This window comes from Schistocerca gregaria, chromosome 1, assembly GCF_023897955.1.
Source record: "Schistocerca gregaria isolate iqSchGreg1 chromosome 1, iqSchGreg1.2, whole genome shotgun sequence".
Classification (NCBI taxonomy): Eukaryota; Metazoa; Arthropoda; class Insecta; order Orthoptera; family Acrididae; genus Schistocerca; species Schistocerca gregaria.
In genome coordinates this window covers 184,970,742-184,997,816 of record NC_064920.1, presented here as the reverse complement: position 1 = coordinate 184,997,816, position 27,075 = coordinate 184,970,742, and the positions used below count along the sequence as shown (strand labels likewise).

The 27,075-nt window shown below is 43.6% G+C and overlaps 1 protein-coding gene across 1 annotated transcript in view; it reads left to right on the top strand.

The window, feature by feature from the left end:
- Positions 1-26,816, top strand: part of LOC126336454 (neuropeptide SIFamide receptor-like) — a 103,306-nt gene extending 76,490 nt beyond the window's left edge. The window contains exons 3-4 of the mRNA XM_050000209.1: positions 23,487-23,570; positions 26,445-26,816. Coding sequence (XP_049856166.1) covers positions 23,487-23,570; positions 26,445-26,816 — 456 coding nt within the window. The remainder of the gene's footprint in view (positions 1-23,486; positions 23,571-26,444) is intronic.
- Positions 26,817-27,075: the final 259 nt, after the last annotated feature.

The following is a 27,075-nucleotide window of genomic DNA, read 5'->3' as shown; positions in this document are numbered from 1 at the left end:
AGCTCGGATATGAGTAACTGGCTCCCTGGACTTTTTCGTTTCTGTAAAGTACTTTTCTGCTGAATTATGGCTGCTTCATCTATCAACTGACATTCTCGCCTCTCTGTGCGTCGTACATCCAGAATTTCTTGGCTCACGTCGTTTCCAACATTTGTCACAGGACGGCCTGTATGGTCTTATCTCGTCGTTTTATAATTTTAACGCTGCGCGCGGGTGTGTGTGTGTGTGTGTGTGTGTGTGTGTGTGTGTGTTTGTGACAGAGCGAGACAAATGTGCCACAGTTGCTCTTCCGTTATCTCTCAATCAGAAAACTTATCGGCTTAATAACGTTATACACACACCTAGATTCTCTTCGTTGTCCTGCGTTATCATTCCTCCACAATGCTAATTAAGTCTATTCAATTTTTTAAAAAAATTGTTCAAATGGCTCTAAGCACTATGCGACTTAATATCTGAGGTCATCAGTCCCCTAGACTTAGAACTACGTAAACCTAACTAACCTAAGGACAACACACACATCCATGCCCGAGGCAGGATTCGAACCTGCGACCGCAGCAGCAGCGCGCTTAAATTATGATTTTTTATCCCAGTGCGAATCCAGTGTACTCTCATAACTTCCTATAGACGGCACATATTATCGAGTTAATATGCTCTACAGCAAATAAAACACAAAAGAGTGAGTCATTTGTAACGTATCCTAATACTCGAATATGCATTCTTTAACCAGATACAGAAGTAACTGTTGCTTTTGTTGTTGTTGCGATATTCAGTCTTATTGACACGTCAGCACTCTTCCACATCGCTTTGCAAGAACTTTTACTCACTCCTTTCCTGTACTTTTTATCATCCACGTTTTGATTCCATATATGAATGTGCCCCAGACAAATATTTTAGAAGATACTTTCTAACATTGAAATTTATACACTGAAGAGCCAAAACATTATGAGCACCTGCTTACTAGCTTGTTTGTTGTTCTTTGTAACGAAATTCATCACTGATTCGGAGTATTAGGGATCAAACAGTTTGTTGGTAGATTTGAGCAGGTATGTGGCATCAGAGGTCAACGCACAGGTCGTGTAATTCCTGCACATAAAGGTCCGCAGATTTGGGTACTAGGTGAAGGTGCCCGTTGGCGAATAAGATGGATATCATAGGATTTACATCAGGCGAATTTGGTCGCCGACAAATCAACGTGAGTTCACTATAATGTTCCTCAAATCACTGTAGCACGGTTCTGGCTCCGAGACACGTACAATTATACTTCTGCAAGATGACGTCGCCGTCGGGGGGAGACATCAAACATGGAGGGATATAAATGATTCACAGCCGTCGGTATGTCCTCGATTACTCCCAGAGGTCCCAAGCAAGCGCAGGAGAATATCTCCAATACCTTAATACTACTCCCAGCAGCCTGCGTACGTAGCGCGCTGCACGTTTCGAGCCGCCGTACATCTCGACGAAGGCGTTTGTGGAGACGACCATCGACCTAACGTAGCAAAAATGTGAGTCACTCGAAGGGCCGAGACGTTCCTATAGATTGACGGTCGAATCGCGATGGTCTGATGTCCACTGCAATCGTAACTGACAGCGTCGTTGGGGCAACATGTGAACACGCAGTGGGGATCTACTGCAGAGCAGCATGTTCAACAATGTACGATGAAAGGTGTGCACTGAAACACTTGTGCGAGCACCATCATTGTCCCCTTTCGGCAGAGATGTCACGTATCACCATCTATCCTGCTTTACAGAGCAGACAAGCCTCCGAACCCCACGCTCTATGGAGAGTCCCGTACGTCCAAATATCCAAATATTTAGCGCCGAGTGGTAGTTCCACTGCCCTACCCCTTTCCGCAGAAGCCTACGACAGTAGCACGTGAACACTCGACCAACTTCGCCGTTTTCGAGATACTCGTTCACAAGCTCTGCGTAATAACACGAGGGTGAGTCAAATGAAAACATTAAATATTTTTTTTAAATATTATTTATTGTGGAGAAGTGGTACAAAGCTGTATCACTTTTCAACATAATCTCCCCCACGCTCAATGCAAGTCCTCCAGCGCTTACAAAATGCATAAATTCCTTTAGAAAAAAATTCTTTTGGTAATCCGCGCAACCACTCATGCACCGCGTGGCGTACCTCTTCCTGAGAACGGAACTTCTTTCCTCCCATTGCGTCTTTGAGTGGTCCAAACATATGGGAATCACTTGGGCCAAGGTCTGGTGAGTATGTTGGATGGGGAAGTGGGTGGTGGAAGTAAACCCAGGTTTTGTCGCCAGTAACGATTCTTGCAAGGAAGCCATCACCTTCTCATTCAAAGCGGCGAAGAAGTTCTTCACATGCATCAACACGTCGTTCTCTCATTTCAGGAGTCAGCTGCCGTGGCACCCATCCTGCAGACAATTTGTGAAACTGGAGCACATCACGCACAATGTGGTGTGTTGACCCATGACTAATCTGTAAAATTGCTGCAATGTCATTCAGTGTCACTCGGCGGTTTTTCCTATACTATGGCTTCAACTGCTGCAATGTTCTATGGAGTCACAACTCGTTGTGCCTGACCTGGACGAGGAGCATCTTCCACTGAAGTGACACCAATTGCGAAGTTCCTACTCCATTCGCAGACTTGCTGCTGTGACAAACATGCATCACCGTACTGAACCTTCATTCGTCGATGAATTTCAATAGGTTTCATACCTTCACTGCGCAAAAACCGAATAACAGAAAGCTGTTTTTCCCTGGTGCAAGTCGCAAATTGGGCAGCCATCTTTATACTGATACTGCGACGGTATGTGTCCATCTGCACTATGCTGCGACCTACAAGCCATTCTGCACGCTGTTTGTAGCAAGCTTACCAACTTACAGGATAACGGCGCGAAATGTCGAGTTGTTATTACAAATTTAAGGTTTTCATTTGACTCACCCTCGTAATCTGCTCTTTGCCAAAGCCGCTTATCTCAATGGATTTCTCCGTTTGCAGTCCATATCTCTGCTAGGATGACACTTCGTTCCTGTCTGCTCCGCTTACCAGCTTTTGCTACCGCGTCACGTGCCCGCAGCGCCACTCATGGGCATCCAACGCCGCGGTGGGCAGTAGTCATAATGTTTAAATTGATCAGTGTATTAGATGTTAACATAATTCCCTTTTACAGAAAAGTTCTTGCAAATGTTACACTCTGTTCTGTACGACTTCGAACACGGCATAGAGAGAGGTCAGCAGCAGACTGCTGCGGCATTTGTCGGAATAGGAAAGTTGGACAGGAGAAGAAATGATTAGCGAACAAGTTATAACACAGAAAACAGAAGGTCTACTTCATTTCTCAGAACCTACTAAGGTTCTTTACCAATGATGCAACAAGAAGTAGAGAGCAGCCATCGAGGTCAACAGGAAGAGGCTGCAGGCACGTGTGTGGTGAGCGGCTGCCGCCAACAGTCCTACATCGCGGCAGCAGAGGGCGCTCGTTGTATGGGGCCGCTGAAGGCCCGCCTTAGCAGGTGCGCACCAATGGGTTTGCCCATCCCACATGGAACGGGAACTTGCAGTTACTTTACCAACGTAGCAAGCTCGTCAGCTGGTCGCAATACGTGACACCACACACTCCGTTTTATGTCTTGTCTACTTTGGTCATCGTCAGTAACTCTGCTGCCGAAACACAAAACCCTTCTTCTACTTTTAGCTTATCATTTTCTGTTATAATTCCTCAGCAGAGCATGTTTCCAATCGACTGCCTTCCATTACCTTTCCTTTACTTTTGTTATCGTTCATCTTATAGCCTACAATGTAGGGAAAAAATCGCAACACTAAGAAAGATTTCAACGACATAAACGAAGGGTGGTTATCGTGATTCTACATCAGAAACGTGATGTCTATTCATATTTCGCGTCAGTCCTATAAGAGAGACGCAAACAGCGGCACTATAAGAACTTACATCAGGCTTGCTTTAAATGCGCGCTGTAACGGCCTTTTTTGTAAATTCGTTGTATGTCCTATGGGGCCAAACTGCTGAGACCATCGGTCCCTATAAGGGCCGTGAGCGTTAGTTACCTTTCAGACTGCGAAACGCCCGCCAAACCCGCTGGGCAGACAGATGATTAGGATTGTGGAAAGGGTCAAATAACGTTGGGGTCAGTTTCACCTCAAAATTGTAATTTATTGTAATTTAATAACACATTTACAACCAAAACAACACATAGCCGAACCTTAACAACTACGAGTTTCAAAATGGAATTCTTTCACGGCTGAAGGCCTCCAAACGAAAAATCTTAAAAATCAACAATATAAAAATGCAGTTAAAATAGCAAACAAAATAATTAAACGATATTACCATAATCGTTTAAGGCAGAAAAGTAGATAGAACAAACATATACAAGATGCAATGCAAACGGCCAAAGGCCCACAATAAAATTTTCAAGATTTCGATAATAAATTACCATAACCTTTCAAAGGCTATGTTTAAGCTTGAAGGGTAATTTTAAGAATAAGGTTCCAAGGCTGAAAGCCCACAATTATTTTCCAAAATTTAAAAAAAAAACATAAGCCTTAAATTTTAAGTAGCTGAAACCGGACTAAGAAAAGACCACACTACGACGATAACCTTTGAGCAAATGTGCACTTGCTGGAATTCAAACTTGCTTACATAAAACACAGTAAAACCAAGAATTCTTTTAATCATTGGCCATGATAGATTGTAAACAGGCAATTAAACACTGGTGAGAAAGACAGTAAAGACAACAGCAATCAGAAGCCTCCAGGGGGTCGGTCTGCTCTCGTTCACTTAGGTGAGACAGGTGGTGAGTCCATCTGTCGTAACCCAACCAAGGGACAGCCAAGGACCGACCAACAATCGACTTGCTTGCCACCAATGGTACATGAGAATTCAAACACAATGTTACGGGCATAATTATCCACAACCAAATATGTATATGTATTAAGCTGTCAAAACTACGCACTGTGGTGGGCAGTGACAACAGTTGAGGAAAAGACGCTGCCTGAAATTACGTTAGTGGCCAGGGCAGATAACCGTATCACTAACGGCCACAAGGCAGAAAATTCCGCTGGTGCAGTTGAATTGTAGCCAACCAACATAGTTAATTCCACCGAATAGCGGCTAAATTTCAGCAATACAAAACTCTGTGTTGCTCACAGGAAAACCTCCCCAACAGCGAACCACCGAAACGAACCACACAAAATGAATGGACGTGGCTTGAGTACTTGAAACCACTACTCAACTTTGATGTCCTGGGTCGGTGAACCACGAAGCACGTAGCCATCGGACAGCTGCACACACGCTCCGACACTGCGCAGGGTCCGCCAGCAGACCCAGCCAAATGCACCGCGCGGAGATAACTTCCCTAGTCCGCAGCAATCGACCGACTGCCTCAGAATGCCGACACATCTAAAACAGTCGTCAGTGGAAATAACGCCGACTACATACACAACCTGACAAACCCTTGCACGAAGACCTGAATGAACCCAACAGTAATTAAGCACGCACGAAGACAAATCGGGAGTCGATGCACACACACACACACACACACACACACACACACACACACACACACACACACACGACTCATGAACGATCGGCGGGCCAAAACGCGTCGTCCGGTCGTCCGGTAGGACAACCGACCAACGATCCACCAAAACAGTGGCCCGGCTCAAGTGATGGGTGACGGCAATCGTCGAGCGAGCCATGTCGACACAGACCTTAGTGCTCCAACCCGACTGCATTAGCGCCGCATTGCAACTCCCCGACTGGCAGGTCCGGACTGCGCTCCAGACACGTTCCAACTGACTGGCAGACCCGAACTCGCGACCAGAACTCAACTACGACAGACAACGGCCGGGAAGTAATAACAGTCGATCAAAGATACTACGAGAGGGGATATATCGATACGCGCAGCTAACGCCGCTCACGGTCAGGCAAGGCAGCATCTCAGTAGTAATTTAAATCAACGTAATGAGGTGAAAGTACGTTAAAAACAGGGTGTAAAACACAACATGGCGGGAACACGAGCCACTCACGGCTTGGGATGGATGTGGTGAGTTGATGTTAGTTAGAACTGCATCAGGTGCCAAAGATGCCATTATCAAAACTTCACTGCGATTGAATGAGGTCCTGTAACAGGACTACGAGAAGCTGCATGTTCTTTCTGCAATTTGCACAAAGACGTGGTAGGAACGTAGGCATTGTACATGATTACTGGTACCAGTAACGAGAATGCACTGTGGAAAGAGGACGGGGCTCCAAATGACCACGTAGCATTACCGAGAGGAAAGACCATCGTGTTGAGCATATGGCTCTGGGACATCGTACTGCTTCTGCAGCTGCAGTTGGAGCAGCAGATTACACCACAGTGACACAATGAACTATAACAAATCGGTTACTTTAAGGACGGCTCCGAGCCAGACACCCTCAAGCGACGTTCCACTTTTACTTGTGTCAAGGGGAAGCTCATTGGAGGGCTCGCTGGAGGTCTGTTGTGCTTTCTGATATGAGCTGATTCTGCCTCCGTGCCAGTGATGGCCATATGTTGGTTAGAAGGAGGCATTTGGGAGTGCTGGACACCTTTGGTCTACACCTGGATTTATGATCTCGGGTGCGATTTCATATGACAGCACGAACACTCTCGTAGATATCCCACCCATATGACCAGAGAACTGTACATCAGTTTGGTGATTCAACTATTTGTGAGCCATTCAAGAACAGAATTGCAGGGGTATTTTCCAACAGGATAACGTTCGCCCGCGTATCGCTGTTGTAACCCAGAAAGCTCTACAGAGTGTTGCTTTGTTACCTTCGCCTGTTCAACCAGCAGATCTGTCTCCAATCGAGAACATATGGGGCATCATCGGGCGACAACTCTACTAAGTGCAACAAGCATGTAACTCCATCCCAAAAACTGACATTTGGAACCTGTACTACACAAAGCACGCACGTTTGCGTGGTTTCATTCAGCATTCTGGCGGTTAAACCGATTAATTATGTACCATTGTTCCACATTTACATTCGCTTACCTCGCGCTTACTTTAACCTGCGATCTTTCAATGTTAGTCACTTAAATATGTTAGACAAATGGAATCCCGAAATTTCATTTCTCTACATTAATTATTTTTTTTCCGTCAGTGTATTTTTAAAATAATATTCATTTCGTTTAACTTATATTTTGAGTCCTTTGCGTTTCTGGCAGAGCTACAACGTCGTCAACAAACTTTCAAGTTACTACAGTGTCCAGTCACATTAATGCGACCGTCTGTCCAAAACCTGAGTAACCATCTTTGCAGCGCTGAAGGCTGCGAGACGTGCAGGAAGAGAGTCAGTGAGGTTCTATATGTACCGAATAGAATATGAAGGCGTGCTGATATCTTTGCCATGGTCAGCTGGACAACTTCTCGATTAAGTTTCAATCCGGGGAGTTTGGTGGCCGCGGGAGTATGGAATACTCGTTCTGATGCTCTTCAAAACACACACGTACACTGCGAGCTGTGTGACGTATTGCCTTGTCCTATTCTGCATCTACATCTACATGGAAACTCTGCAAATCACATTTAAGTGCCTGGAAGAGGGTTCATCAAACCAATCTCCTACAGCGCGCAGATAGAACGAACACCTATATCTTTCCGTACGAGCTCTGATTTCCGTTATTTTAGCCCTATGTAGATCGGTGTCAACAAAATATTTTCGCATTCGGAGGAGAAAGTTGGTGATTGGAATATCGTGAGAAGATTCTGTCGTAACGAAAATCGCCTTTGTTTTAATTATGTCGAGCCGGAATCCTGTATCATTTCAGTGACACTCTCTCCCATGTTTCGCGATAATACGAAACGTGCTGCCCTTCCTTGAACTTTTTCGATGTACTATCTGCTAAGGATCCCACACCGCGCACAGGATTATAAAAGAGGACGGGCAGGCGGAGTGCAGGGAGTCTCCTTAGTAGATCAGTTGCATTTTCTAAGTGTCCTGCCAATAAAACGCAGTCTTTGGTTAGCCTTCCCCACAACATTTTATACGTGTTCCTTCCACTTTAAGGTGATCGTAATTGTAATTCCTAGGTATTTAGTTGAATTTACGGCCTTTAAGTTTGATTGATTTATCATGCAACCGAAGTTCAACGGATTCCTTTTAATACTCATATGGTTGACCTCACACTTGGCGTAATTTAGGGTCAACTGCCACTTTTCGCACCATTCAGATATCTTTTCTAAATCGTTTTGCAATTTGTTTTGATCTTCTGATAAATTTATTAGCCGATAAACGACAGCGGCATCTGCAAACAACCGAAGACGGCTGCTCAGGTTGTCTCCCAAATCGTTTATATAGATAAGGAACAGCAAAGGGCCTATAACACTACCTTGGGGAACGCCAGAAATCACTTCTGTTTTACTCGATGACTTTCTGTCAGTTACTACGAACTGTGACCTCTCTGACAGGAAATCACAAATCCAGTCACATATCTGTGACGATATTCAATAAGCAGGCAATTTCACAAGTCGCTTGTTTGACACTGCGTCAAAAGCCTTCCGGAAATCCAAAAATACGGAATCAATCTAAAGTCCCTTGTCAATAGCACAGAACACTTTATGCAAGTAAAGAGCTAGTTGTGTTTCACAAGAACGATATTTTCTAAATCCATGTTGACTGTGTGTCAATAGACCGTTTTCTTCGAGGTTATTCATAATATTCGAATACAATATATGTTCCAAAATCCTGCTGCATATCGACGTTATTGATATGGGCCTGTAATTTAGTGGATTACTCCTACTACCTTTCTTCAATATTGATGTGACATGTGCAACTTTCCAGTCTTTGGGTACTGATCTTCCGTCGAGAGAACGGTTGTTAAGTATGGAGCTAATGAATCAGCATACTCTGAAAGCAACCTAGTTGGTATACAGTCAAGAGCAGAAGACTTGCTTTTATTAAGTGATTTAAGTTGCTTCACTACTCCGAGGATATTTACTTCTACGTTACTCATGCTGGCAGCTGCTCTTAATTCGAATTCTGGAATATTTACTTCGTCTTCTTTTGTGAAGGCATTTCAGAAGACTGTGTTTAGTAACTGTGTGTTTAGTAACTCTGCTTTCTCAGCACTGTCTTCGACAGTATAACCAATGATATCGCGCCGAGAAGGCATTGATTGTTCCTTGCCGCTAACATCACATACGACCAGAATCTCTTTGGATTTTCTGCCAGGTTTCTAGACAAAGTTTCCTTGTGGAAATCGTTATAAGCATCTCGCATTGAAGTTCGCGCTAAAATTCTAGCTTCTGTAAAAGACCACCAATCTTGGGGATTTTGCGTCTGTTTAAATTTGGCATGTTTCTTTCGTTGTTTCTGTAACAGTGTACTGACCCGTTTGGTGTGCCAAGGAGAATCAGCTCCGTCGTTTGTTAATTTATTTGGTACAAAATTCTCAATTGCTCCCGATACTATTTCTTTGAATTCAAACCACATCTGGTCTACACTTATTAATTTGGAAGGAGTCAAGTGAATTTTTATCTCCTTTTTTGAATAGGTATATTTTTTATTTATTTTTGGAGGATTTGGGGGTTACAATATTCACTCTCGCTACGACAACCATGTGTTCACTAATCCCTGTATCCGTTTTGATGCTCGTTATTAACTCAGGATTATTTGTTGCTAAGAGGTCAAGTGTGTTTTTCCAACCATTTACTCTTTGCGTGGGCTCATGAACTAACTGCTCGAAATAATTTTTAGCGAATGTGTTTAGCGCAATTTCGGATGATGTTTTGTGCGTACATTCGGAATTAAACATGTATTTTCGCCAAGATATCGAGGGTAAATTAAAGTCACCACCAACTGTAATGGTATGAGTCGAGTACCTTTTGAAATCAAACTCGAGTTTTCTTTGAACCTTTCAGCAATTGTATCATCTGAATTGGGAGTTCGGTAAAAGGTCCCCCATTAATATTTTGTTCCGGTTGTAAAGTATGACCTCTGCCCATACTAACTCTCAGGAACTATCTACTTCAATTTCGTGACAAGATAAACTACTTCTAACCGCAACAAACAGGCCACCACCAACCGTGTTTAGCCTATCCTTTCGGAACACCGTTAAGCGTATCGCAAAAATTTCGGCTGAGCTTATATCCGGCTTTAGCCAGCTTTCAGTGCCTATGGCGATTTGAGTATCAGTGCTTTCTATTAGCGCTTGGAACTCTGGTGCTTATTCAGCGGAACTTGAAACCCAACCACCCCTTGCCGCAAGTCGAGGAATCTGCAGACTACACGGCCGGAGCCTCTGATTCAAACCATCCACTCGGCTCTGTACCAGACGTCCGCAATAGGTTCTGTCGACTATGCTGCAAATGGTTAGCTCTGCTTTCATCTTTCAGGCAGTGCTGGCAGCCTTTGCCGGCCGCGGTGGTCTCGCGGTTCTAGGCGCGCAGTCGGGAACCGTGCGACTGCTACGGTCGCAGGTTCGAATCCTGCCTCGGGCATGGATGTGTGTGATGTCCTTAGGTTAGTTAGGTTTAAGTAGTTCTAAGTTCTAGGGGACTGATGACCACAGCAGTTGAGTCCCATAGTGCTCAGAGCCATTTTTTTTTTTTGGCAGCCTTTACCGCTTTCGTTGGCCGCTTGAAACCAGAGAGAATCTCTTGTGATCCAAAGTGAAACGCACCACTGGTACAGGCGTGAGCCACCACCTGCCGTTGGCTGCACCCTGTCCTCTTCATGGTATGCGGGAGGACCCGTTCCACATCTGGAATGCACATGGAGTGCACATTGGTTTTCTTTCCCTATTTGACAGCCATGTCCCTAAGGGGCCCCATAACGCGCCTAACTTTGGAGCTCCCAACTATCAATAATCTCACCCTCTTTGATTGTCCGGATCTTGCACGCTGTCTGAAACAGAACAGGCGACGGCATCTGGCTCAGCGAAAATGTCAGCCACAGACAGCACCTGGAACCTGTTTGTTAGACAAACCGAGGAGGCCTTATGTGCGGCCGCCTGGGAAGTCTTTTGCTGCCTGCTACGCCCCAGGGCGACCTCTCATTCGACCACACGTGGAGGGTCAAACTCAGCTCTTTAAAAAAGGTGTTCGGTGCTACGAAGGGTGTTAAAGATTTCAGAGAAATTTTCATTAGTAATGGTGATAAGTATGATAAATCTGAAGGTCGATAATGCACTTCCCCACACAGTTTATGTCCGCTGTCACGTAAGCATCTTATAACGAGGTGGATTTGGAGTTGACCTGAGCCTGATTAGTTGTGCATGGATGCGCTGACAACTGAAGGATACGCGACATATTAATACAAATGAAGGTTATACCTTAAAAAATTGGTGGATACTATTTACAGTCTGTAATAACCATACATATTATTTATCAACGACTTTTTTGTCGGTACGCCATATGTCCCACATTACTTCATCAAAATTACAGACTGAGATATCATTTTTAAGATTTCGTTCGCCACTAAAGACCAAAAATCATTTTTTCGTTAAAAAACTTGTTTTATTACGACAAAGTAGGAAGGTCTGTCTAATTACATTCCGTTTAATTAGCATGCACAAAAGCTTTTAAAGTTGTTTATATTCTTTACGCAAGGGTAGACTGTCAATCGATTTCAATCACAACGTCGCTATAAAGAATTTAAAGGGTGCCGTCTACTGACAATCAAGCAGCTGAAACCAGCCCGTGGGAGTTGTTTACGTTCAAAGACGCGCCAAGCGTTGTCGGTCGTCTTTTAAGGGACATCGTGAATAATAATCTCCCTTAAGGAGGCAAAACAATTCTGTTTGTTGGAGATTTCCGTCAAGCATTTTCCGTCGTTTGACACACCAATAGAACAGCAGTTGGCCAAAGTACAATTAAACGATTACCTTTATGGTCTCATTTTCAAGGCTGTTGTTTACGTGGCCTTTTCACGAGTTCGCACATTCTCTGATATGCTGCACACAGATACAGAGGCCGGCCGCTATGGCCGAGCGGTTCTAGGCGCTTCAGTCTGGAACCGCGCGACCGTTGCGGTCGCAGGTTCGAAACCTGCTTCGGGCATGGATGTGTGTGATGTCCTTAGGTTAGTTAGGTTTAAGTAGTTCTAAGTTCTAGGCGACTGATGACCTCAGATGTTAAGTCCCATAGTGCTCAGAGCCATTTGAACCATTTTTGAACATACAGCCAAAAAGTAAACGATTATCACATTATAAAAGCTAACTTCCCTTTCAAAGCATTTTAGTAAAATAAAGAAGTTTTAAGAAATTAAATTAATAACACAAAGACACTATCTGCGTTCTAGATGTTTTACAATTAACCATATTGTACATAATTATATCAATTTTTTACAGTGAGATTTTTGGTATTACTATTCAGAATATAATACCTTTTTTTAACAAACACATGCATTAACTTATTTGTCCATCAGTATATTTCCTGTCAGTGAATGACACAATAGAGTGCGAGTTATTTGGAGGGTCCACTAGTAAATGTAAATATAAATGAAAGACATTGCTCGCTGGGAAATCCCACGGGCTGGTTTCAGCTGCTTGACGCTAAGGGTGTTCTTCATCCATGCGCACTGGCCCCTTGCCGTTCGGGTGTGCGAGAGTCGTCTCGTACGTGTATTTGTGGACTGTACGTGAGTTAAATGGATGCATTTGTAGTGGAACGTTACATTTGTGTTGTTGGGTGACGATGAGAGATGAGACAGAGTAAAACTCTGTGCGTCAGAGGGTCTACTCTTCTAGAATAGCACTAAATGGCCGCCAATATTAATGTCCGCATCCCACAGACATAACACCTCACTAATGTTATTAATTAATCTAGGATACTGATACAAAGACTGATCAAGAACTTTACATCACCACCTCTCCTGTCTTTGTTGACCAAATACTAACAGTCAAAATTTCATTCACCACCAGGATTCGAACCTGCGTACCTCTGAGTCGAGTGCCACCCCATAGGCTCGGATTAGCGACCTCGCTTACGGAAGCAGGTTTTCGTGTCCCCCTCTCGACAGCATGCAGAACGCCAGGACGGGACATTATGATTTCGCATGGCAATATAAGGAGTTGGCTTTACCAACACGTTGGTGATAGAATATCATCTGTTTCAAGGTACAAGATGGTGCACAACTGATAAACAATAGCTCAACCATCCATACCTTTTTTTTAAAATTTAAAAGTATATAGAATTTTACTCTTCATAAAATTCTAAAACTGATGAATTAACAATACCATCCAAATAGCTGCAATACGTTGGGCAGCACTTGAATATGGATAACTCCTTACTTTTAAAAATACTTCAAAAACACAACATCAAAAACAGTAGAAAATTTTGATAGTTTGTGGTGCACATTCTTCAACTTATTCTAAAATTGGTCACGATACTCAAACACCGACCAGGCCATATCTATTCCTAGGTACAGTATACTACAGGCGCAACACTTCCCACTCCATATTCTGATTTTATTGCTTTTTAATGATTGGAATAAATTTGCAGCAACAGATGCCACCATTATTAGATTAATGACAGCCTACGTTGGTGACTACAGGTGCAGAACAAGGAATTGATTTAGGGCTCGTGGACGTTATTCTAGGTGTTTAGGAAGGGAAGTAACTCATTTGTCGATTGACAAATGTCCTCTGTCCATGACGGATCAATAGAGATTGAATTCCTCAAGTGTTCCTAGCTGGGGATTTATCCACCTTAGGATTAGATCCATGAAATATCCGTAGATGTTTATTTGGATTTGTCAGAACTGTTGGCAAACAATTTCATTACAAGTATCCCCTCTGCATTGAGTTGATCTCTGATGCGCCAGATGATGTGAGTGCAGTCAAAATGCTGTAGCCTCAGAAATGAAGAACATCTCTAGTATATCATTGCAATAGCGCTGTGTGTTCAGTGCTGGAGTTGCGACGATGATGAAGGGCATTATCCATCTTTGCCTGTCTCCCCAAATCATGACAGATCTGAACCTAAGTGTGATCTGTGTGGAAATTACATCCAGATGATTCCTCATCTCCACATCCCAATGCCAACATGGATCCTACTGTCAAGGCCCTCACTACAGAAGCGTGACTCATGTGTGAAGAGCCCACAAATGCTCCATACCTCACTGCACATGCTGTCTGGCAAACAGCATGGCGACACGACGTGCGTTGCTGAGCTGTCTGCGCTCACCCCACTCGAACAGTGGTAGCTGCATGGCATGGCGGACAACTAGTGTTCGTGCCGTCACTTCTTCGTCCCTAGATTCCGTGTTTCCCAATAGTGTGATCCTCCCACAGCGTAGTACTGCAGCGACGGCACCGGCCTGGACGTCGTGTAGTAAAGCCTGTCTCCTGACGTCATTGCATCACCTTTCCTACCACATTCTGTGACACACCTAGCACTTACTGCTATGACCTGCCGTGTCCAGACAGAGCAATGGCTTAGCTAACCACGGCAGAAGACCTTACCATAATTCTGTAAAACAGAACGAACATTAAAATTCCTTTGTTCTCGATGGGGCCAAGCTTAAAGCGCACTTTGTCATTCACAGAATCCTTTCCATCTACTGAAGACAACGATAAAAACACGAGAAAACAATGCACCACACAGTGACAAAGTTTCCCGCCAAATGGGTACAGAGACTTTTTACAAAGTCTAATAAAGATGCGTAGGTGTCACTGAGGGTGTTGCCGAAGTAAGGGGAGAGAAGTCTTTATAGACTCTTTTCTGCTTTATTCACGTGAGCATCAATCATGCACCCCTATACCCCCCTCCGAACACACTCCAGTGAGGGCATGAAAAGGGACGGATGAAAAAGCATAAACACCCTTTTCTGCTGCGAATTATTTTCGCATTTCGTCGAACACTTTTGAACGTTCGCTACTGGTTCCATTCTGCGTTTCAGAGCAGACTGTGGCCACGCTACACTCCAATGGGGGGAGGCCACGTTGCCTCCCAGGAGGCAGGGATCAGAAGTGTCAAAGGTTGTAAAAACGTCTTCCTGCTGCACAATCCACTGCAGACTGTTATTTTAGACTCCTAAACGTTTGAAAATGAACACCAAAGAGAAATGGCAGTTTTATTCAAGCCCTTTAAGACACCTCCTGAGACCCTTCCGTGACGACTTGAGCAGCAGTGTGGCATAACTGTTTTCCTCGGCCACCCGTAAGAAAACCACGTGCTTTCGATGCTGGGCATCTCGGTTCCGAACTCCCTCATAGAGCCATGGGTGAGATGTGACTAAGGGGAGGTGTGATGAAATTCCCAGGGGGAGTCACTGAGAATGGAGCTATCCCCTCAGGTCGCGATGTTTGTGCACCATTACAGGAAACGTGGCAGGCACCTTCGAGCCAAATTTAGTAACTACTGCGCCGCAATAGGAGAGAACGACACGATTTTTAAAAAGCAACTTTTAATTTTGTTACGCTTCTTAGCTATCTTCGTCAATATGACGTTTGAATCTAATGAATTCTGATTGTCACAGGTAACATTTGTTCTATAAATTATTGCTTTTTTACCCTTTTTTGCGTAGCATAAATTCTATTAGGTTTACTAATAAACCCACAAGTAAGAAATATAGTGACCGAATGTTTTGAAAATAGTTTCTTGTCCAGCGCAATCACACTAATTTCAAACTGAGTGACTGAACCACGACATGCATTTTATAAACTAAGGATGGCCAATTCCGGCTGAAACTGGTAATTTCGATTGATATTAGCGTGATTGTACCTCATACACACACTCAAAACTAAGATTAAGGTCTGAAACATCAAAAACTTTCTAAACGTCATGTAGGTGTAAGGTGGTTGGCCATCATATGTCCTCTTCAAGTGTATTCTGGACAAAATCATGATAATCTGTAAGAAATTATTATCAGAACATAAAGTTTCAAATACGGAGAAATAACAAAGGCGTTAAAGTAAACATTGCATTTGCTAATCATCCTCAAAGTCTAACAAATTTGGTGACGTAAATCGATGAGGTAGACAACAAAACAAAACAAGAAATGAAAAACTCAAGTATTTGGAATACATAATTCAAGAAAACTGTTTGGCAAAACATGCTTTGGAACAGAGGGTAGGAAAGTGTGTCCCTATCATATTACGAGTAATTTTTACGACAAAAACTTCTTATTTAGCAAGCTAAAAATAAAGCACTACAGCGGTGAAACCAAAATACCTAAATGCAAGTGAGCACCTAGTAATGGATTTTGTTCTATATAAACTTTAAATATTGAAAATAAAAATCATTAGGAAAAAATGGGTCGTTTGAAAATGATAGACTCCTTGAAATGGAAAAATAATGTTGAAATATATGAAAACATACCAAATCTGACAGAAACAGTAAGATTAACAATACTGACATTCGCGATCGTTTGTGTAAATCAACAATAGGCTTATAAAACAGTAGTGCTCCACCTTTACGGATCCTTACGAATCTGTATATTGAGCAAGCATTAAAGGAAACAAAAGAAAAGTTTGGAGTAGGAATCGAAATCCATGGAGAAGAAATAATAACTTAGAGGTTTGCTGATGACATTGTAATTTTATCATAGGTAGCAAAGGACCTGGAGGAGCAACCGAACGGGATGGACACTGTCTTGAAAGAAGGATATAGCATGAGCATCAACAAAACTAATCCGAGGATAATGGAATGTAGTCGAATTAAATCAGGTGATACTGAGGGAATTAGGTTTGCTATCTAGGAAACAAAGTAACTGATGATGGTCGCAGTAAAGTGGATATAAAATGTAAACTGGCTATGGCAAAGGACGAGTTCCTGAAGAAGAGAAATTTGTCAACATCAAGTTTCGATTAAAGTGTCAAGAAGTCCTTTCTCAAAGTATTTCTATGGAGTGTAGTTATGTGTGGAAGTAAAACAAGGACGATAAATAGTTTAGACAAGAAGAGAGCGGAAGCTTTAGAAACGTGATGCTATCGAAAAATGTTGAAGATTAGATGGGTACATCACGTAACTTATGAGGAGGTACTGAATAAAATTGCAGAAGAGAGGAATTTGTGACACAGCCTTACTAGAAGAATGGATCGGTTAGTAGGACACGTTCTGAGGCATCAAGGTGTGGGGCGGCGGGTGGAAATAGTTGTTAGAAATAAATGCTTTGTGGAATGTCTTTCCCAACGATGCACCATATGTGGGGCGGCGGGTGGAAGTAATTGTCAATGAAATGTTCCTTTGATTTATTTAATGCTGTTGTTTGCAGTTCTCAACACTGGCTCTCTAACTACAATATTGGCAACCAGAAAGTGATTAACAAAACGTGAAGCCTGTAATTAGAATTCCTAGTGCCCACTTCATCTGAGGAATACGCTTATAATTACAGCTTATAGCTCTGAGGAATTAGGAGATTGTCTGGGATTCATAATGAAAAACGATTCTTTCAAAAATGTTCACTATATTCTGAAAGTCACAGACCAAAAAGAATCCACAGAATCCAACTACCAGAGCAGTTCAGAGTCTAATGCGCTGATGCAACTATAACTGTTCAAATTAAATGCTTAAGTGAATGCTCGCCATAATTTGATGATAATGTTCATCAAACGCCACGCTAAATAATGGTAGAATGTTTGTCCCGGGGCGGCACGTGAAAATACGACATACGCGAACTGAAGATAGATCATTAAAGTCATCCCACAATTAACACTTCACTCGTAAACGATTTCATGGTTATGCGTATCCCGAGTTACTTATTACAGCATCCGAGGCTGTTCATTTATACCGACGCGACGCGACTCCCGGCACAGATGGTGCGCTGATCAGCGTCTGGAGAGAACTGGGGCCTTCTTTTCCTCGCGCAGCGTTCTTGTATATTTTATTTTTAGTGTTTGTAATAACAATTTTTATTATATTATTTTTTTAGGTCTGAGGAGAAGGTAGAGAATACCCAGTCACCATCAAAGCAAAGAGGAGGAAAACGCACACAGAATGTAGAGATCTGGTAGACCGACAGGAAGAAAATTCTCGTAGACACTGTATAAGATTATATAACCAGAAAAGGACAATTGGCTAAAACAAAATGTTTTACCAACGGAATTTGCTCACGACGATTAAAATGATCTGCAAGAATAACGGAAGAGCAGTGTAGTAAATTGTTTGATTCTTTCTGAAACCTAGGTGGTTTCTCACGAAGAAAAGTGCAGTCATTCAGCGTGCAGAGGGTACGACCGCGAAATAGTTCTGGAAATCAGAAATCAATATCGTTTAAGTATTTCCTAGGCATGGAAAACCAAAGCGTCCAGGTTTGTAAAGGATTCTTCCTGGACACATTTAAGAATTCCGACGGACGACTGCCCCGTTGCATATCAATGCCGGAAGTTTATGCTGTAGTTAACTCTTATGGAAAGAAACCCCAAGCAATAAAAATTGATGACACCAGTAAAAGACAAATTCCATCACCATGTCTTTTCAACCAAATTTGAGCTGCATTGCAAGCTACCATCAAAAGGCATGTGCATTTTCTGTGATGAAACTAACGTGAAAAATTCGGTGAAACAGAATAAGACAGCATTGCTATCCATGACGCAAGAAAGAGACTTGCACTTAGGGATAGAGCCTCAGGCTAGGGAGAATTTGAAATCAGACATGGCAAATATTTAAAATGACTCGTACACATTGACCTTCGATCCACAGAAGGCACTCCCGTTCCCATAATTGTCGACATCAGTAGCATACTACAAGAGGAATCTGTATGTGTACAACTTTAGAATACTTTCAGTTAAGGAAAAGAATGGTTTTATCTACATGTGAGATGAAACGGAAAGGAGACTGAGGATCAGAAGATCTTTCAACGTTTTTAGTGAAGCATCTTAAGGAACAAGCAAAACATGCAAGCACGTGATTTTAAATTTCGAAAGCTGCACAGAACAAAACTTCAACATAAAAATGGCACATGATTTGAAGAAGCTATTACAAGAACCTAATATGGAAACAGAAATCTGAGAACCTAAATTTCTTGTGTCAGGTAATTCGTACCTACCAAATGATGCCGACATTGGCTCGCCAGATGACTGCACAACCATTGTGAAAGAAAAGGAAAGATCTGTTTAAAGTTGCATACTAATTGAAAGCAGCCATTGTAAAGAGGAAGAAAATTTTGATGGTCACAAAGTGAATTGGTTAGACATTCAGTGCTTGAGGTACGAAAAAGGATGTGCATATTCACGAAAATACAGAAACCTCGATCCTGAAATACAGTTCAAAAAATGGTGTTGGTGCTAGCGGTCGCTCAACGCTGAGGTTATCAGTGTCCATGAAACTAATCCGGCAAAGAAAGGTAAGGAAAGGGCAGCAAGCCAGCTACCAGCAGCGACGTGCAAGAAGGATATCCTTAGATTTGCTGTCTTTTATTTCTCCCATTCAGCACCGGTTCTTCATGTTCGTTGCAAACGCACGTGAAAAGCGGTTTGCTGAAAATGACGCCGACTCCGAAGACAATGATGATTGTTCTCTGTGTGAATACGTGGGTAAATGTAGTCAATACGAGAATGCACATGGAAATATCAAACATGGAGCTACTATATTGTGTACTACATTGTTTGCAATTATTTTAAGGAGAGTACTGCAGCAAGTTCCGTTTCAAACATTGTTGCAGTCGCCGCTGTTTCTTTTGTGTACTTTATTTTGCATCGATCAAGTGAAATATAATTGTCTGTCTCAGAACGAAGCGAATTTGTTTGTAGAGCTTATACTGATTTTTTGTTCACATGTATTTTTATTCTCTGATATCTTAGAAACACTTTCTGTGGACTTTCACCACTTGTTTTTTGAATGCCTCCTGATGAAGGACTTGGCGGAACGTAGTGTAATGTGGCCACTACGGCATGGTGCTCCATTTCGCTGCGATCTTTAGTGCGCAGCTGAAACATCGGTATAGGGCAATCAATCCCACTTGCCAGGTTAGTTCTCATGTTAGCCTTCAGTCGTTAAATCTGCACCGTCAAAGGTATTTTACATCACCTTCATGTGAGTGCACATCTCTTGGATCTCATTCCTGGTCATATGCCCATGTGACCTTTTTTGCTCTTTATCCAGTCAGGGACAGTTTCCTGCAGTTTGCGCATTGAGGCAAGTCATAACTAAACATATATCATACCCCGTAAGCTATCTAACGGTGTGTGGGGAACTGTAGTTTGCGTACCTCTAACTGATTCCACCTTCCTTTCCTGTTCCGCTCGCGAATAGCACGTCGGTCGGTGAGTCTCTGTATGAGTATTACCTATGATTTATCCAATCTTCTCAGCGTAGTCATTTGTTGAGATGTATATGAGAGGAAGTAATGTTGTTCGACTCTCCCCGGAAAGTGATCATTCGAAATTTCAATAGCAAACTTCTCCGTGATGCATAACGTCTCTCTTGTAGCGCCTGCCACTGGACTCTATTGAGCATCTCTGTAACGCTCTCGCACCGGCTACAGGAACCCGTGACGAAACGCGCCGCTCTTCGTTATCTCTTCTCTATCTCTTCTACCAGTCGTACCTGGCAAGGATCACAGATTCATGAACAGTACTCAAGAATCGATCGAACACGCTCCTTGTAAGCCACTTCGTTCGTGGATGAGCTACATTTTCTTAAGGTTCTTCCTATCTGGCATCTGCTTTGCCTATTATTTGCTTTACATGGTCATTCTACTTCAGGTCGCCCTGGATAGTTACTTCTAGATATTTTACAGTAGATACTGTTTCCAGCAATTTTCATATTGTAGTGGCAACTTCTGCCTGCAAATGTAGCAGGATGACCCAATGTTGCGGGAAGAGGTAGAAGTCATAGTATTAAGACTCATCTGTGCTTTCCAAGTGATTTACTGTTTTCAACCACAGTTCCCGTCAGTCTGTGTCAGCGGGTACCACAATGCTGAGGTAACCACTATGCTGTCTGTGAAATGGCCAGGTGCGGAATGGCTGCCTCAGCGACCTGAGCACGCACTGTGTGTCCGCCTTGTGTGCCAGTGGAGTTGTGGCATGGTCAGGATGCCGGCAGTCGACACGGCGGTCTGTGTCCCTGCTGACTCAGCGCTGCTCGGTGTGAGCCGTAGGCGGCCAGCTGCATGCTGCCCGCCAGCATGGCTGAGATCACAGTGAATCTGCGGCCCTCACCTCTGGATGCCTCCGGCGTGTATTGGAAGCCAGGCAGTGGTGACCCGTGGAGTGGCCCACTGCTGGCTGGCTACGGACCCCACGTCGGCCTCGGAGGGTCGAACAAGCGACCCGCCATGTACTGGAACGCTGGCACCCCATCTGCTGCTGCGTGTAGCTGGTGGTGAGACATGCCCTGCTGTCCAGGAGAGCTGTCACACTTGAATGAATCTCGTTACAAACGTGCACCTACTTATATGTGGGAGAGCGCCTCTGTTTTGCCATACGCACTGCTTCACGTCACCTACTCATAACATGCTAGGTTGACCAGTGCGCCCCTTCTGCCTGGGATTTGCGACATGCAAAACCACTATGTATACTCTTGCACCAATTTGACGGACATGTGGCCTCTATTCTACTTCGCAACTGTTGGTATGCATAACTCACTGCAATCTGGCCCACACCTGCCTGCAAGTTCCCTATCGTAAATTGCGGTGCCGCTACACTATGTATGTGCAATACGTTATGTGTATTTATTTTCAGTGTCAGTTGACAGAGTCTGCACCATTCATAAATCCTCTGCAGGTTTATACTGTCTTCTGGCTTTGCAACATTCTTATAGACAAACTATAGAGAACAGCCTTAAAGACCATCCGACGCTTTCTGGTAGACCATTTACATACATTGTAAACATAAACTGTCCAGCCACGCTACCTTGAGTTACTTAAGACATTACATCTGTTGATTTTGTTCAGTTAAGACCGACATGTTGAGTTCTATCTGCAAGGAAGTCTTGATTTCAGTCGCAAAGCTGGTCCAATGGTCGATGAGTTCGTATTTTTTCAATGATCGGCAATGCAGGACGGTGTCAGATGCCTTCCTGAAGTCAAGGAACGTGGCATCAACCTGAGCTCAATTGTCTATAGTGCTATGGATCTCTTGGAGGAACAGAGCTAGCTGAGTCTCACAAGATCTCTGTTTGCAGAATCGATGTTCATATTTTTAGAGGAGATTTTTCGTTCTCCAAAAACGTCATAAATCTTGAGCCTAATACATGTTCTGCAGTTCTACGACAGATTGACGTCAGCGATGTAGACTGCTCATAGAAGGTAGGAAGATTGGGTTTAACGTCCCGATGATAATAAGGTCATTCGAGACGGAGCAGAAGCTCAGATGGTGTCAAGGATGGGGAAAGAAATCGGCCATGACCTTTCACAGGAACCATCCCCGCATTTGTCTGGAGCTTATCATTATGTGCATCTTTCTTACGATCTTTCTTGAAAACGGGAACTAAGTACGCTTTCTTCCAGTCATTAAGTCTCTTTCGTTGTTCCACGAAAAACTGTTGCTAGATGCGGAGCAAGTTCTACCACATAATCCATATAGAATATTTATGGTACCAAATCTGGTCCTGATGCCTTTCCTCTAGTAACCGATTATAGTTGCTTTACCATTCCGCTGTCGGTTATCTCGGTATATGTCATTTTGGCTTTCATACTATGATAGAAAGAATGGACCGTGCTATGATCTTCCGCAATGAAATAGTTTCGGAAGAGCAAATTTAGTTTATCGGCCTTCTCTCTGCCATCTCCCGTTTCGGTCTTAAAAAGACGAATACAGTCATATCAGTCTAGTTAATGTTGTCGTTGAAAGCTCTAGCAAAAATGTCCGAGAAATGTGAAAAAAATTGAAACGTAAGACGGCTGAAATCGGCCATTGCGGAGTAAATACCAGCAGGTGTGCCTCTCATTGAATGATCCGCAGTTGTTTTAAGCCTTCTTTATCCTTCGACCTACTTGTTTCCACAAAAGCTGCTCACTTAAGCGTACGTAGAGAGATTTTTAATAATTTTATTATGCCCCTCCTGTTACTTTAGAATTCAGCATATAGTTCCATTAACAACTATCGTAGCATATCAATACCACGTAAAGAAGAGCCAAGAGGAAGTACGGTTGAACATTTTGTATTAGTAGCTTATTTGCTGTAAATAGAGATGCTGGAAAGAGAGCCCAGCTTGGCTCGATACAAACCATGCTGTCTCTGGATTTTACCACATTTTTCTGATACTTTTGCCAAAAGTTTCAGGGTCTAAACTGAGCTTCACGTCATTGTGCCCGTCTTTCCTAGCGTTTTCGAATGATGTTAAAAGAAATATATGGTTCCATTAAAAATACTTGCTCCAGTATCTCGCTGATACAAGAGTTTACAGAATTGCCCATACAACAAAACATTCCCTCTTCCTATTATAATCTGCCGAAATCCTCGTTTCTATAACTTGAACCGTCATGTAAAAGAGATCCAAATGTTAGACGATTCACATTGCGTAGACAATAATCATAATAAAAATGTGTCTATTTGTAGGCACCTTTTGCCGTATTCGCACACGACATTAGAGTGAATGAGATGTCATTGGCACTAACATGGATTCGCCCTGTTGCAGGTGTGCAAGCGGGATATCCCTGGTGACTCCACGGATGCACAGCTGGAACGCATGCAGCATAAGAGCAAGATCAAGGTGGTCAAGGTGGGTATGAGGTTTGGCCTAGCACTCACTTCCTATACCCCCTCCATACTGACCCTGCTATAGCTGCGTACAGACGAAGTGATGTACAGGAAAAAGTACGGTCATTTTTTTTCTCCACTGCTTGCCACAGACTGCAGTTTGAAACTGCCTTAGATCGAGTCACACCTGAGATTTATACTTGTGTTCTACCTTAATAATATATGAGATACCTCAGGTCCTTCCTTAATTTTTAAAAAAAGGCTAAATGTAATGTAGTGGTGAATGTATAGGCAGCAGTGTGACAGGCCCAATATGGGGCCACTTGTGCCTCCATGCGATCTCTGGTTAATGTGTTTGGCTCGTCTCTGCTTCGTTGGGGTCGTGGTCGCACTCTGCCCCTCACTATCCTTATGTGCTGTCTTAAAACTAGAGGTAGCACAAGACGCAAGCTGAAGCGCTGATTAAAATGACGTATCACAATAAATTTTTAGATGAATAACTTGCACACTATGTTGCCAGGTAATGAGGGTATAGAGGGCGCCACTCACTGGGCTCTAGTAGCGTGACTGCATGAAATGCAAGTGGCGTGCTGTACATCGTGTTTCCATGGAATCGTAACAAGTTGCCACAGCCTCAGTCTAATGTTTGCTCTTTTAACAAGCTGTACCTGTTGTAACAATATTTACTGTTTCCATGGAGGACTTCATTTTATATTTTCTGCTGTTTGACTTGAGCTCCTTAGTTCATCATATAGTTTACAATTTTAACGTCTTTTAATCTATGTTCTCCTCTTCACTGTGGTCAAGTATTAAGTATTTTAGACCTTTATTTCATAATATGTATCACCTCGCGCCGCCTTGATCCCCCTCATTCCCTGGTTGCTCCACTCCTCTCCAACCCCCACCCTAGTCCACGCCTTCACTGTTGTCCCCCCTACCCTCCATCTCTACACCCTTCATCTCCTCTCCCAAGGTGGCTTCCATCAACTCCCCCTCCCGGATGATGCCCTCTCTCCCTCCATTTATCCCTCCTGACAACTCAGATCCTCTTCTCCCCCTACCCTTTCCTCTGTCCTTTCCCCAGGCTCCCTCTTTCCCCATTTCATCCTTTTTCCCCACCTACCCTCTCTGTGCCTCCCTTCTCCCCTCCCACCCCCCTGAGTCCTTTTGCATTCCCCTCCTCTGCCTTTCCCCACTCCCTCTTTGAGTATGCCTAGCCCCCCCCTCTTTTGGGTCATCACCCTCCATTGGCTCCTTCCCCCCCTCCCATCCCACTTCTTTTTTCCTCTCCTCCCCCCTTTCCTTTCCTATCATCTGTCCAGGTTTCCTCTGTATGCCCTGTGTCATATTTGTGCTATCGTTGTAGTGCAGTGTTCAAGTGAGTGTTCAGTGTTGTGCGAACAGAAATCATGCTGTCACTGGGTGTGATTTTTATATCTCTTGCGAACAGAAACCAGATTGTCGCCGTGTTTTTTAATTGTCTGTCTATGATTTTACCTTTTTGCTTCCTGTGTATTTTATTAGCAACACCAACCCTTTGTTTTATGTTTTAAGTTCCACAATTTTCCGCCATTTTACCATTTAAGTCATTTATTTTATCTCCTGCTTTTATTATTTATTACCTTCATTTTTTAAAACAAATTCTCTAGGCTGAAGAATGGCATTCTAAGTTGCTGACAGCCCACCCCACTTCGGGGGCAACTGAAATTCAACAAAGGAAGAAAATAATAATAACATATTTAAACATTACAGATGACATTCTAAATAAGATACTCTCAGTGGTATCGAAATCTGGTCAACGTTTTAATCTCAAACTTATGCAACATGCTGGCTGCATACTTTATATACTGAAAATTTATTTACTGTTACTGTTGTGTGGTGTGCACACTGTAAGACCTTCGGTACACACACCATCAGATTATTTGACTTGTCACTCTAGCGAAGTAGGTCAGTGTCAGCAATATGTCTTGTGGTCTTATTGTGGCGTGTTTATCTTCTGCCATTAGGTCAGACGATAGAAATGCTACTTGCACACTTAGAGTAGCAGATTGATGGTGACCAACGTTAAACAGAACTTGATTAATTTTCACACACATTTATTAAAATAATAACAATCATAAACCGTACTTAACTTGATTCTGAATGCTATTTACAATTGACAGTCTGAAGTTCCTTTGGTCTTGGTACGTTAATCTTATTCTCACGTATCTCTGATACTTGACAAAGTGTATATTCATTTATCTTCATGGCTATGTACAGGAATATTGTAATCTTATTAGGCGCAGACTGAAACTTGACTATAGACTAATGCAGACTGGTACAGACTGGTGCAGACAAATGCAGACTAATGCAGACTGACTAATCAGAGGTCTGTACACTCGTTATAATACCTCGCGCGTTCTGGTATCACTGCGCGAGTGTGATCCGCGAGGAGAAAAGGTTCTACGTTAGCATGAATCTCATTGGCTGCATTACATATTTTACGCTGATCGGCGGAAGCAGAATTTGCTCCGTCTCTATGACAGCGCCATCTCGTAGTGCGGAGACGGACGAGCGCTGCGCCTGCGCTGTTGTGCTTAGTGGGGAGCACTCTATTGGTAAAGTTGTGTACGCGCTGACCACGTGAAACTATGTACACAACATGTTGTAAGCTATTAAAATTGTGATAAATAACACACCTTCTGTTAGATGACTAAAACTGAGAGAAGTTTTACTGAAAAATAACGAAAAAAGCCTTCTCTGGCAAACTCGCTGACAAAGATGATGTGTATAGTATAGCTAGACTGACCATTTCTTAGAAGGCAGCAGTACTATTCAGGGCATAAAATACGCGAAGGCCACTTTGTCGTCCTGGTCGTTTTAGCCCAGCTTCCCCTAAGAGAGGTACTGTCGGCAGATGCTGGTGGTGGTGGTCATCCTGTTCGTGGCGTCGTGGCTGCCGCTGTACGTGATCTTCGCGCGCATCAAGCTGGGCGGAGAGCTGGCCGCGTGGGAGGACGAGGCGCTGCCGGTGGCGACGCCGGTGGCGCAGTGGCTGGGCGCCTCCAACTCGTGCATCAACCCGCTGCTGTACGCCTTCTTCAACCACAAGTTCCGGCGCGGGTTCGCCGCCATACTGCGCTCGCGGCGCTGCTGCGGCCGCCTGCGCTACTACGAGACGGTGGCTCTGTCCGGCTCGAGCGTGCGCAAGTCGTTCAACAACAACAACTCGTCGACCCGGCGCCCCGACACGTCCGTGTCGTACATCTTCAACAACACGGGCGTGTAGCGAGCGCCGCGCGCCGGCCGCCGCCCCAACTATTGCACTCTCAAGCCGGCCCTCGCGGCCGCACCGGACCGGCGTCGGCCTCGACGCGACGGGTTAGTGCCGACGCGCGACGTCGCAGCAAAATAAAAACAAACAACAGTTTCCTCCTCCGGCTCTCCGTCCCTCTCTGGCACACGAGCGCGCACACGCACGCACAGACACACACACACGACACATGTTCACGTACACGTACAAACACACACTCGTTCAGTTCACACAC